The sequence below is a fragment of the Copadichromis virginalis genome, linkage group LG15, assembly GCF_057382275.1.
Source record: "Copadichromis virginalis isolate Kocher_CV1m ecotype Utaka linkage group LG15, C_Virginalis_male_GT1.1, whole genome shotgun sequence".
Lineage (NCBI taxonomy): Eukaryota > Metazoa > Chordata > Actinopteri > Cichliformes > Cichlidae > Copadichromis > Copadichromis virginalis.
In genome coordinates this window covers 38,066,257-38,080,369 of record NC_140632.1, presented here as the reverse complement: position 1 = coordinate 38,080,369, position 14,113 = coordinate 38,066,257, and the positions used below count along the sequence as shown (strand labels likewise).

General features: G+C 42.4%; 1 protein-coding gene across 2 annotated transcripts in view; it reads right to left on the bottom strand.

Moving 5' to 3' along the window:
* Window positions 1–2,187: 2,187 nt before the first annotated feature.
* LOC146692958 (arf-GAP with coiled-coil, ANK repeat and PH domain-containing protein 2-like) overlaps window positions 2,188–14,113 on the bottom strand; it is a 49,661-nt gene continuing 37,735 nt past the window's right edge. Inside the window, exons 15-24 of one of the 2 annotated variants that reach the window (XM_085433249.1) lie at window positions 13,449–13,518; window positions 13,186–13,280; window positions 12,826–13,028; window positions 12,076–12,177; window positions 11,434–11,526; window positions 11,022–11,254; window positions 10,253–10,362; window positions 10,048–10,158; window positions 9,898–9,959; window positions 2,188–5,424 (exon numbers count right to left, since the gene is read on the bottom strand). In XM_085433249.1, the coding sequence (XP_085289375.1) occupies window positions 5,345–5,424; window positions 9,898–9,959; window positions 10,048–10,158; window positions 10,253–10,362; window positions 11,022–11,254; window positions 11,434–11,526; window positions 12,076–12,177; window positions 12,826–13,028; window positions 13,186–13,280; window positions 13,449–13,518 (1,159 nt within the window). In that variant the 3' untranslated portion in view covers window positions 2,188–5,344. Of the gene's footprint in view, window positions 5,425–9,279; window positions 9,960–10,047; window positions 10,159–10,252; window positions 10,363–11,021; window positions 11,255–11,433; window positions 11,527–12,075; window positions 12,178–12,825; window positions 13,029–13,185; window positions 13,281–13,448; window positions 13,519–14,113 lie in introns of those variants that run through there. The other variant, XM_085433248.1, reaches the window with a different exon arrangement.

Genomic DNA, 14,113 nt, shown 5'->3' with positions numbered 1-14,113 from the left:
CAAGTGTTTAACCTCTGAGTAAACACCCAGAGCAGCCCTCCCTCTGCTGGACAGACAGATTAGACCCTTTATTTTGATTTTCCAGGGAAAACCAAATCAACTCGGTTTTTCAGTTAAGAGACTGAAGAGAGAAGAGAAATCACGATAGCTGCGTCTCTTACCATCAAAGGAACATCGACAGATGTTTATTAACAAGCTGTGTCATAAACAGAGAAAATTATTTTAGGATTTTTGCCGTTTTCAACATATTCGTCGTCTTTTGAAATTCTTGTTTCTTTGACACTTGTTTTTTGTAAAAAAAAATAAATAAATAAGCGAAATCCAGCATTTGAAAATCAGAAAATTAGCATGTGTGATTATTTTTGTCATTGACTGGCACCCGCATTCAGCGTGAAGTACAAAGCAGCTGCAAATAAGCTGAAATTATACATCAGAAGACAAACGAGTCAAAGCCTCAGGGCCTCAGCTCTCCAAAATCAGTTTTAGACCCCCTTCATTATCTTGTAATCAAGCTGTCTCAAATCACAGATTATCCTCTTTACAGGAAGCAAAGTATAATAGGCCAAAGCAAAGACAGCGTCACGATAACGAGCGTACAACAGCCGAGAGGAGCGTCTCTGTCGTGCTCTTTAAGAGTCCCTGAGAAAGAAGAAAAGTCCTTTGGGCTTGAAGTATTGTTGTTATTTATTACATTTGTCTGTTTAAACTTTTTAAGGACATCTTCAATCACTTTATAGGTCCCTTACTAGTACTGGTTTGGACCTGCTTCTGTTTCTGAGCTGCTGCAATTCGTCATGGCAGAGATTTGACAAGGTGCTGGAAACATCCCTCTCAGGTTTTGATCGATGTTGACATGATAGCTTCACACAGTTGCTGTAAAGGAGAATCTCCGGTTCATTTGAAATCACCGTAATGTTATGGGGTGGTGTGTTATCCAGCCAGAAGGAGCCATGGGACACGCGGTCTTAACAGCTGGACGTGTTTAGCAACAACACTGAGGAAGGATGTAGGATTTAAACGATTCTCAGCTGGTACTCAGAAGCCCAGTGTGCTAAAACTACTTGTTGTTCCTAGAGTATTTAAAAGTAGAATGGGAGGCAGAGCCTTCAGTTTTCAGGCCCCTCTTCTGTGGAACCAGCTTCCAGTTTGGATTCGGGAGACAGACACTATCTCTACTTTCAAGATTAGGCTTCAAACTTTCCTTTTTGCTAAAGCATATAGTTAGGGCTGGATCAGGTGACCCTGAATCCTCCCTTAGTTATGCTGCAATAGACATAGGCTGCCGGGGATTCCCATGATGCATTGAGTGTTTCCTTTCCAGTCACCTTTCTCACTCACTATGTGTTAACAGACCTCTCTGCATTGAATCATATCTGTTATTAACCTCTGTCTCTCTTCCACAGCATGTCTTTATCCTGTCTTCCTTCTCTCACCCCAACCGGTTGCAGCAGTTGGCCCCGCCCCTCCCTAAGCCTGGTTCTGCCGGAGGTTTCTTCCTGTTAAAAGGGAGTTTTTCCTTCCCACTGTCGCCAAAGTGCTTGCTCATAGGGGTCATATGATTGTTGGGTTTTTCTCTGTATCTATGAAGCGCCTTGAGGCGACTTTTGTTGTGATTTGGCGCTATATAAATAAAATTGAATTGAATTAAAAAAAAAAAAAATACCCCACAGTACTAACACCACGAGCAGGGGCCTGAACTGACGACACGAGTAGGATGGATCAGTGCTTTTCATGACCCTACCATATGAATATTGTGTAAATGGTAGCCTCACTCTCCTCTTGTTAGCCGACAGGAGCGGCATCTGGTGTGGTCTTCTGCTGCTTAAGCCCATCGGCTTCACAGTTTAACCATATTGCGTTCAGAGATGCTCTTCTGCATATCTTAAATGTAAGAAGTGGCTATTGAGATTGCTGTTGCCTTTCTAGAGCCATCTACTACCACTGACTGGATACTTTTTCAGACCGTCCCCTGTAAAACCCCAGAGATGGTTGTGCAGAAAAATCCCAGCAGATCAGCAGTTTCTGACACACTTGGACCAGCCCCCCCCCCGTCACCAACAACCGTGAGTGGAATTTAGGATTGTTGTCTAGTTTGATTTTAAAAGGAAAGTTTTTTCTTTCTTCATGAGCAGGCTGTGAGTTAAGAAAACCTCTCTGTCGTACAATAACCTGTTAACAGTGTCAAACGGCTGTTTGATGATTTTAATGAAGTCAAATGAAGAACTCAAAGTAAAAGAACCAACACTGAGCTGAATCCTCAAGTCTGTATGTATTGAAATCCTTCCATATTACAGGTATAACGTACAGTACATGTATATTGGTGTACAGACAGGCAATTTAAAAAAGGGGGCTAAAATTATTGAACGATACAAAGAACAGCATATACAAAAGCTTATTTAATGATTCAAGTACCTTTAACTTTATACTTCAGTCCTCTGGAGAATTCAAAAGCATCTGTACAAAATGTACAAGAATTGTATCCCAAGTTTCATCAGCCCCAGGTTTCCTCTGCGATTAACATCTGACTGTATGTCGTGTAACTTTCAAAGTGAAGTGCAGGAGAAGCGAGGAACACAGAAACTCACAGTACAAAACTTCCATCAGTGAAGTTGCAGAAGTCGAATTTGAAGATTTCACTGAACTCACCCGGAGGCGTCTAAACTGGATCCATCGGGTTAATGTCTCAGCTCAACACACGAGAGGACGGAAACAACAAATGTCTCACAGCAGGTGCATTACTCACTAACACATCCGGTTACTCTGCATCGCTCTGAGTTTACAGGTCTGTCATTTTCAAAACATTCCCAAAAACCTGCTAACAAATTTCATTGAAGGGTCGGTGTAGTTTGCTCCTAATTAGCTATGAGAGACTGTGTGCACCATTTACATGTCTGAGTAAACCTCGGCCTCTGTGCTTCAGCGACAGCCGTTCAGTGGATCTATATTTAATCTCGTCTTCTGTATAGTTAGAGGCAGGAAACAGCACAGTGCTGAATTCAGCTGGTCTGAACACGCACACAGCAGATTAATTGGACAGAAAAGCACTGATATTGCTTATAGATTCATCCATGAAATAAGAAGATGCTCATTTTCAGAATTTTTAGTTTTCTGCTGCTTTTTAGTTACGCTGTCAGGGGCAAATGTGTACTTCCCAATGAGTTGCCGAGCGGTTTCTGGCAGTTGTGAGTTGAAATTGACCACAAATGCGTATTATATAAAGTTGCTTTGGTTGCTAGCGGATTGCCACAGTTGTGGAAGTCTGCACAGCAGATGCTAAGTACTTTTGAAGTGGTAGTAAATCTTGAAAAAAGTCTGACCAAAATAATGAAACGATGATAAGTCAGTGGTAAGGCACAACTTCCATATCTAGTTTGTGTCGCACTTTTTCGAGCTTCACTAAAACTCAGCGGTGTTTGCGGATGACTGTACACCGCCCATGCAAACTATAGGCGACAACTGCAATCTACTAGCAACCAAAGCAACTGCAAGGAGCTATCTGATGCCTTTGCGACCGCCAACAGCGACTCATCAGCCGGTCAGAGAACTCACATTTTTCAGTAACGACCAAACCGAACAGCAACCTTGCACAGAGGAAAAAACAAAGCCAACAGTTGTGCGTTGATTGCACTGAATTTTTTGGTGTCAAAGACCAAGCGTGCAATACCCTCAACCTTTAGGTGACCACGTGGGAGGGAGCGTGTCTCCAAAGAAAGCCGGGACACGGACTGACTGCATTCGCTCTCAGACAGATTGCTGAGAGTTTGCAGATAACTGTTGATACAGTCAGTCTGCAGCGGTGAGGGCGACTCATCTGTGATGCACATCTTTACAATAGGAAACTTGACTCACCTGGTCTAAACCGGTTGTACCGTGGTTATATTCCTACATCAAAGCAAGGCTGATGAGCACCTGCGTCATTTTGCAGTTAAATTGCCGTCCTGCAGCAACTACATCGTTATTTATGGAAGAATTACTGCTTCAAATTTAAGCGATTTCATGCAACTGCCAACGTGACCTCATTCAATCACAAACTGATATCAGACTGACTCCAGCATCTTCTTCCCGTCCTCAAAGCTACACCTATTTCAAAGGCAACAAGTTTATTGCACAGTCGCAGCAACGTTTTTGGTACAGCCACTGTATTTTGTGTGACTGCAGCATTAGATACGTTACAGACAACTGCTAAGCTATAAAACACATTTTACCGCGCGCTGCTGTCGTCTTATTAAAGGGCTTGTATAACGATCGATAGCCGACTGGTTTACAACAGCAGGAGGATGTTTTGTTTTTCTGACGAGCTGCTGTGAATGTCGAGCCACTCGACTATGGCAGGATTGACCAGCATTAACTGTTTTCTTTTAGTTTTTCATGGATCTACTCTGGGAAAATGCCATTATGATAAAAACAGCGTTACACTGTCACACCGACAAACACCTGGAAAATTATTGACCCATAAAATAAAGCGTTGCCTGTATCTACACAGTGAAATCATCCCAATAATGACCGATGGTTTTTCAAACCACTGCAGGTACTTGTGAGAAATTACATTTCTAAAAAAGAAAAGCATTTAAAAATCAAGTCAAATCAACTATTTAACCTTACATGTGAATTCATTCTGGGTTTGCTGCTGTCAGAGATCACTGTACACTTCAAAGCCACCATCCAAACTGGTAGACGTCTGTGGTGATTTAACATAAAAGCATACGGACACTTATACACTTACTGATGATTCTCTAAAGAAAAACTTACATTACAAAAAATGCTGCAGCTCATTAAAAGAGTCCCAATGAAAAGCAGAAGCAGTTAACAAAAAGCATGAAACAGAGCCTTTAAAAGTCTGCCGTGGGCTTACTTCTCTGTGCAGCTCTGATGCACCACAACTTTAACTTTATTAAAAAAAAAACAATAAGTGTCCTTCACCGTCACAAAGTGTGACAGCAAACATTTAACTCAGTCAAAGTAAGCGACAGCCTTGACGGCATCTTTACATTCAGTCTGAGTGTAATTATCATTGGATTTAAGACTATGTGAATCCTTCCAAAGGCGTTAACACTGTACCATTTACTTACTGTTATACATCCTATTAACATGCACAGTTTAAAAATAAAAAAAATCCACTGTTGAAGCTCCCCTTCAATTGAACGAAGCACTCGCCTTGGTGAAAACGAACTGATGAAAGGAAGCTTTGGCTACATTAGATACGGTCGCTGGCTTTGATGGGCCGTTTCTGAATGAGTGTGAATGCGAAGTGGACATCATTCCAACTTTTGTTTTTGTGAAAACAGCCCTTCTGACCGCGGGTGGACGGCGCTCTGCAGCGTCACGGCCGCTGCGAGTCGTACTGCTAGTAGCGGTTCAGCTTGTCTGGGTCATTGGAGGCCATGTGGGTGAAATCCTGGAAAATGTCCTGGTACGTTTCATCTCCTGTAAAAACACGGGGGAGAAAAGATGTGAGTAACAAAACTTTTTTTATTTTCTTAGGAAACAGTGTAAGACCATAGACTGTATATCAAAGATGGACATTTTGACCTTTAAAAAAACAAAAACAAAAACTAGATGAACAAACAAAAGGATTATAATTTACAAAAATACATCATTTTGTAATTAATAAGATTTAAAACTAGCGACTGGTCACTTCTGTACAGTAGTATTTTTTGCAACCAGAAGGGTCGCCCCCTCCTGGTCATTAGAAAGAATGTCGGTTTAAGGTACTTCCACAAAGCAGTGAATTTATGCTTCAGAGTTAAATCTGCACCGCCTTAAGATACGGCTGTGAAGTAATGAATCCTTCTTTGAAGACCACTTTAAGTCCACTCCCTGGGGGGGCGCACGTGCAGCTGGTGCACTGTAAAGTCCCCGTTGGTGAGTCTGTGTGGTCACAAAAAACAGAAACGTGGCATCCCCACAGACCCTTGCGGTCCAATCTATATCGCTCAACGTCTGTGTTAAATCTAGCCGTCAGTAACCTGATGTGCACCTCCAAGAAATGCATCTGTACATCGTGTTAAAGCAGCTGCAATGATATTTATTGGCCTGTTCAGTACAGTAAATTCCTTCTGTGCATTTGCTTCCACTTTTTCCACCAGAGTTTCTTTTTTTTTTTTTTTATTCATCAGTGAGAGAAAAACAATTATTGCCTCAATATAACTCGCAGATTTCAGTAAATCCCTGGAGGGAGACTCAGAAACTATTGCAATGTGAATGAGGAACAAAAAGTCAAAAACGTAAGGAACAAATATGTTTGCCAGGATTTTATTTGTTTCTATTGTAGCTGGCACCGTATCTAAAAACACAGAGTTACTGTAAAGTAATCACAACATAATCCCCGAGCACAGGTCTGAATACTGGCAATCATGCCGGCCACTTGGTAGGCTTTACAACGATTCACCAAAGTCGTCTAAATCAACCACGAAACCCTACGCTGTAACCTGACGTGCCTCTCCCTAGAAATGCACTGTGATTGGCCCGTTTAGTACCATCCTTCCCTCCTATTCACATCCAGCTATTTCTTCTGTCGTTGTATCGCAAATCAAATGAAAGAGAAACGATCAATTCAGCAAGAGAATCTTAATTGCCAACGTAGTGGCAACAATGTTACCCCGAACACAGGTGCCACTTAAGTGGTTTTTGTAATTTCCACGTTTGCAGTTCCACTTTCAGCCTCATCATCGGACAGTTATCGCAAAGGTACAGCCAGACGTCTGCGAGCCTGCCTGTTTTTGTGACTCCAGCTGCACAGACTCTACATAGGACTCAGACAGAATTATGGAAATTATGTACATCTTTTATATACAGTCTATGACAAAAACACTTCATTGTAGATACGTTTAAGAAGGAAAAAAAACTGTTTACTGGACTGCTCATAACTTATGTTCACTACAAACTAAAGTATTGACGGAGCTGCATGAAATAATAAATCCTCCATCTCGTATCTTCTGCTGTAGCACAAATGTTTTGTTTCCTGCGTAGAGGCAGGTGTTTAAACAATGTTCACAAATAGCTGAACTTTTCCCCATATTCCCCTTCATATTCTGCCAAAGTCTTCAAGTTGTCAAGACTACAGTGATCATAAACCCCAATGCCCTCATTGTGCAGATGTAAAGCAGGTAAAACATGCACAGAGTTTCATGCAAAGTGGGGAGGGGGCTCATGCAGCGACAGTGTCATCAGTGTCAACAAGAGTGAAAAAGAAAAAATAATTAGCCATACCTGTTAAGAGTGCTGGCGTGGTTGCGAAATATGAAACAGAACAATGTAGAGGGGAGAAAAGAGGCGAAGGACAGAAGAAGCAAAAGGCAAATGTTTGAGGAAACAGTCAGCGAGGCCCTCGTTAGCAACGGGACACGGACTCGGAGAGAAAAGACAGCCCACAGACAGCAAGTTTGTTTCATCAACAACTGTATTGTGTTTAAAGTGCAGGAGTTTATGTACAAAAATACAGTTGTGTTGGCCTCAGCACCCCAAAGAAAGAGAGAAAAGAAGAAAGGCACAAACTCTGGGGAGGAGAGTGAGAAAAGCAAAATACAAAAAGTGACAGAACAGATTTACCTAAAAGAGAACGTGAGAGTGTGTTAGGAGGAAGAGAAGAAAATTCCACCTTAATCAGATCAGTGGTTCTCAGTCGGTTTTAAGGGTAAATTTCTTGTTTTGGGGGGTTTTAAGAACACGACATGATGTTGTAAAAGAATAGTATTTAAAAACATCGTAAAATTATTTTAAAAAATCATTTAAATGCCAAGAAATATTAAACCGAGAACCACGGCTCTGCACTTCAAACACTCGAGTCAAGAGAACTTCTTTTAAAGAGAAAAGAAAAGGAACAGAGGACTGATGAGGTCACCTCTCCCTCACATTCATTAACCCTGAATATCCCTCATCACTCTCAGCACTCATCAGCTGATTGGAGGGTGCTGATGAAGAGGCGCTGGAGTACCAAACATGTTTTTAAATCTCCTTTTCTGCTCAACACAAACATCCTCTTACAATCACTGCTAACAAACCTGCTGCTGACCTGTTCGGCATCAGCAGCAGTTTCTAAATCAGTCTCTATCAATAACCATTAAATAAACAACAACAAGACAAAAGAACTTCTAGTTATTTGTTGTAAGGTCCAAACAGCTACTAACAGTGCATCTTCCTCCAGCTGTGCATTTCGCCCTTAGTGTAAACGCTCCGTTCTTCGAGAAGAAATGAGCTCAGCCCTCCTCTTCCTGTGTGTCAGCACACACAAATGAATAAATCCTTTTGCTCCACAATCGCACACAAACATTTCATAGAGAACTACTAAACACCAGATCTCTAACATCCAGGGACATCCACACAAATCAGCGATTAGAAACGTTGCATTGACGCTCTGCCTGCAGCAGGGGGCGCTGCTCTTTCAGTGACCGTTTCATCAAAGTGCTTTGGCGCCCTCCGAGCAGTCGGGGCAACATGAGAGAGACGATGTGGGATGAAACTGGGGTACAGTTCAATCATTCATTGCCTGTCAGCAAACCTCACCTTCCTCTCCGTCTACATTCATTTTGAAAACCTAGATTGTTTTACAGTTTCTTTGCTTGTTTTTTTTTTTTTAAATAATAAAGCTCCCATAATGATTAACGTGAATATAAGCCAGGACAAGCAGGCGATCAAAAGCTATACATGGTTACATGTGGATACGTTTCTAGACTATTGCACTATTGCTGCTTGAAATGTACCACCTTCAAATCCACTAACATTCAGGACGATTAGTGCAAGGGCTCTAAAAGTCCTTTTGTCTTACAATTCTGGATTTCCCATGATTATGGGCAATGAGCAAGCACACTACAACCAAGACACTCAAAAGAAAAGTATGCGAACACAAGAGTCCTCATGGCACTTACTGCTGTGCAACCAGAGTCACTCTAAAAACATCATTTACAGCATGTACAGTAAGAATACCTAGACTTACTAGAGTCATCTCTATAAAAGAAAACTGCTCTAAAAACATCTGTCATGTAACACCAGAAAGATGCGTCATTAAATAAGTAAACAGGACTTGACAAGCAGTTAAGACTTCAAATAAGAACCATACAGTCATGGGAAAAGGTACAGCAGTTGCATAACCATTAACAGGAAGGTGCATAAATGACTTCTGAAAGGTCAGTTGGAAAGGAAAAAAGATTACAGACACGCCTCTCACGACGATTTTAAAAAGCATCATTCAAAAAGTCTTGATTATTGCCAGATACTGTAGTAGAAACTGCCCTCCCTCTGAGGTCTGAGTGTCACTGGATACTGGTGGCAGTTACTGGGCAGATTTATTTATTTATATATATATATACTTTTTTTTTTTTTTGCAAAGATACTGTGACTGCTGGCAGAAACACAACAGGAATTTAAAAATAACAATTACTTTAATCAAAACAAAACAAAAACCTACCTTCTAATCACCTCTAAAACCGAGGAAAAATATTTTTGTGCTATCAGTAACTTGACATGAGTAACAGTCACTTAAATGGAAAAGGTGGATGTTCCAGTTTGGAACAAAAACTAATACTGCCCAGAGTCGATGGCTTTAACCCTGCCGCTGAGGGACAAGGTGCAGAGCTGGTGGAGCACCTGGCAGGAAGTTGTAACAGCAGGACACACGAGCACAGCTGGCAGAGTTAGGCTCAGCTCACTTAAAGGCCAGTGGATTAAATTCCTCTCAATAAAGAAATCGCCCAAATTTTTAACAATACCCCTGAGAATGGATGATTGGGGGTGGTGCTCTTTTAAGTCAGCTGACCCCAACTCCGACACTTTATGTTTCCTAGGCGTCGTTGGCTCAACACGCAGCGGCTGGTTATTCAGATTCATCCAGCTGCAAACTAATAAACTCCTGCATGCACTTCCTGTACTGCATCTCGGTGGGGCTGTTGGAGTTATATTGACCTGACTGGCTGTAGGGCCCCTCCGCCTCCCGCATCTCCTCGTTCATCTTGGCTAGTCGCAACCTGGGGAGCGAATAAAGAAACAGGGAATTAAAGGTAACAGCACATCTCAATCCACTCTGTAATCTAAGATTAGTACCACGACACTCACAGGGTGACAATGTCTGCGTTGGCCGCCTCCACCGCTATGGACAGCGGTGTTTTCTCCTCAATGTCTGTAGCGTTTTGATTCGCTCCTCGTTTCAAGAATAAACACACTTGCCTGCAACGGAAATGCAAGTTGTTGTTTTTTTTAGTGTAAAACATAATCCGCGTTGCATTTGTAGTAATAAAGGTGGGGAGAAGTGGAAACAAACCCCGTGTGTCCCAGCATGGTGGCATGATGGAGGGGTCCTCGGCCCTGAGCGTCCTGTTGGTTCACATTCGCTGCATTTTGGAGCAGAAACTCACAGGTGACCAGAGACCCCTGAAATTTACAGGTGTTTATAATGACACATGCCTTTCTTTCAAGAAGCACAACACATTAGGTCTAGATTTGTTTTAATTCACACACTATGCTTTTAACAGGTAAATATGGAGGAGTATAGATATTAGTATCTGCAAATGTCTCAAACCCAAACTAAAGGAAAGCTGGATTAAACTAAACAGGTGTGATATCGTTTCCATGAAGTCAAATGCTCGAGTAAATAAGAACGTCTCTGTAATTTTTAGATAATACTGGCGTTCATCACTGCTACCCTGCAGGCTCCTAGTCGATGCATGTATGGCATTAATATCCAATTTCTAGGTGACTTCCTTCTTGAGTTATCGTACAAGATATTCATAAAGCTTGACCTTAAGATCGATGTTCAGTGAGATTCTAACTCCTCACAGATTATCAAGTAGATATTTAGTAAATCGCAACCCCCAATCCCGCCCACTCTGCAGGCAGAGGAGCCTTTTACGACCGAGAGGAAAAAGCTACGAGTTTATTATTTGGCTGAAACTTGACGCAGACATCGAAGACAGGCAACACTTTATTTCATCCACCTGTGTGACATAAAACTGGTGAAAAGGTTTTAAATCTGCCGACCACTGAGTTTAGCGATGTATCGTACCAAGCTGAATTACTGTAGCCATACTGACCCCCTGCACTGCCATGATCAGCGGGGTCCTCTTTTCCTCCTCCGTATTGACCCAGTTGACCTCGGCTCCGTGGGCTAGCGCCTCTGCCATGTCCGGCAGGCTGCGGGCGCAGGACGCCCAGTAGAGCTGAAGACCCGGGCTGTACTCCTTGGGTTCATAGAAAACCATCTCCTTACAGGGTGACGGAGGAGGCAGTGTGGCGGGCATGGGCATGGGTGGAGTCTCAGCGGGTTCTGAAAATGAGAAGATGGGTGTGAGCGAAGTCAAAGAAATTTTCCTTCTAACTGAAAAATACTATACCTTCTACAACACGCCTTACAACACAAAGCATGTATGATTGCATAATGCCCTATTTCTCTCTCAGAATCTCAGCGTCTCAGCACAGAAGAGAACAGAGGTGAGTGCGTCTTACCTGCATCTGCCAGGCTGTCATTGGAGGGGGTGGTGGCCAGCATCTCCCTGCTCCCATCAGCACTGTTCTGGATGCCGCTGTCTGCACTTTTTACTGTAAAACAGAGTCTGAGTCACTGCTTGTAGAAGAACGTGAAGATATTTGCTGAGCGTATGAAATAAAAGGAGCACTCTGCTACTGCTGCTTGTTTCTGGCAGTGGAAAGTAACTCTTATCAGAGCTTGTTTGTAGCCAATCAATGTGTTCGGCCTCTCAAACTTATTTCAGCCTGATTAACAGAAACAGCAGGTGTTCCTAATATTTTTTACTCAAGGTGCCGACAGTGTGGGAAGAGAAAGAGAACCGGATGACAGATCCCCGCCTTCACCTTAAATTCCAGGTCCCTAAAAACCAAAAATATGACACAGATATATGCGAAAATACCAACACACTAAACAAAACCATGTGTGAGAAACACTCCCCACCCCTCAGTCCAAAAGAAAAAATGCAATACGGAAAACGTGACTGGATGGCTCATTAGCACGGTCCGTATGAAGAAGGAAATGAGGAGGATGAAGAGTTGTTAGTCCTCAGCCCAACGCCGTGACTTCAAATGGACACAGGGGATGGAAAGCAAGCGAAACACTAAGCATTCAGTACTTACTGCTCCTGAGCTTGGAGGAGGTGTCAAAGTAGGAGAAGAGCGAGTCAAGCTCGTCAGGACAGAAGAGAGAGTCCCGGCGGGCCTCGGCACCACTGGCAGCAGCTACGCAAGGGATGATGGGAGTTTGGAGAGCGAAGGGTGTAAATTGAGTGGCAGGGTGGGGTTATAGGGAGAGGCAGTCAGGGCAGGGGTTAGTTCGGAAGCACAGAACAGCCAGAGGGGGAGGAAAGGACAGAGAGATTTAGGGAAAGGGGAAAAGCAGGGTGGAAGCACAGACAGTTAGACTACTGGCTCGGCTGACGCTGGAAGAGACAGACTCTACGGAAAGCAATGGGAGGCAAAGAGAGCCGAGACATACGCTATTCACAAAGAACATGCAGTATGCCGATGGGTGGACACTTCTTCATGGTAGGAAGCGTCGCACGAGCAAATCCTTCTTCGTGTGATGTATTTATTTAGTTTGTTTGTTTTTACTGGAGAAAGTTCTGATTCTGAGGGAGAAACAACCAAACTCTGAAATCAGATTAATTAATTTTGTTTGGGTGCTATAAAAAGAAACAAATTAAAAGATAAAGATACATTTAAATGAAAAAGAAAACAACAACATGTTAAAAAAAAAAAAAAAAAGTATAAAAAAATATTACAAAATATGTTTTGGAGGCAATGATCCACTAACAGTTCGAATCCCGAGGCTTGCAGCGAAGCTAACTGTCGGTTTAAAGCTGTGTTTCTCATTTACTTTGAACTGACCTGACTGCCCTGAAGCATTCGAACCAGGTCGAAGTTTTGGTGTGGGTGGAGGCGCTTTTGGTGGCATGTGCTCAGAGTTGCCGCTCAGCCTCTTCTCCTGTTTGCTCAGAGAGACCACTTTGCTGCGAAGCTCCTCGTCTGACGGCCGGCGTACAAATCGACGATCCACATACTTGGCTTTGATGTAGGCCTCGACCTCGTGCCTGTGAGCGAACCAGAAAAACATTTCATTTATGAATGAAGTGAAAATGAAAGTTGGCCGTCAGTGAGTCATAAGTACAATTTACTAGGAAACAAAATAGGTTACAAAAGCAATTTTTTGGTCTGAAATTACAAGCATGCTCTCTTGTAACTCGGTACCTCGGATCTCCCGGCTGTGGTTTTCTTGCTCCAAGCTCCTCTCGCCGAGCTTCATAGATCTGGTTGATTACTTTGTTGCCCAGTTCACACATTAACTGGAAAACATGTAGATTAACATCAGTGGACTAATGTTACTCCAGCCATATCTTCCTGATCCTTAATGGATTTTATTAAAAGGCAGAGTGATAACAAAATAAAAACTGTGTGTGTAACCAAGGCAGACCATTCATGTGCATTTGTTTGTAAACCTTCTTCTTACTCACCTTTAGCAGTTCTGGTTCCCAAGTGTCCAAAGTCAAAGAACGAACCTTGGAGAAATGCACTCCCAGACTCCTGTAGGTGGCAGAAGCAGGAAAAAAAGCAAGACAGTGTCAGCTCTGTGTACTTTAAATTGTGAAAGCGATAAAATGTTTTTGTTTTAGCTTTGTGGTGAAAACTGTGGTCTCACATGTTCACTCACAAAAACCCATGCACAGTATGGAGAGAACAGATTTACAGACAACACAGTCCCACTGTCTGTGAAATATACAAATGCACGTAGTGGGAAAGGAAAAAATTGTTTTTGATGTGTCCTCTAACAATCTTACTAAATTCACACAAATCAGGAAAATTGCAAAAAGGCCCAGTGTATTTTTGGGTTGGTATCCTTGATGATCAATGCTGTACCGTGAAAGCGTGGGAAGCGACCTGACGCTTTTTATCTATATTAAACTTTAATTACATTTACCCAGGAAAATAATTAAAGGTTATCACAACATCTCAGTTCACACACCAGTGAGTTTACAGTTCAGAAACCCCTGAAGACATCTGTGATCCCGACGGAGGATTTTATATACTGGAGCCAACATACTTTGCATAACTTCTAGTTTTCACAGACCTAACATGAACTCTTAATGAACTGCATTCCTGCAGTGTGGTAGACAAATAA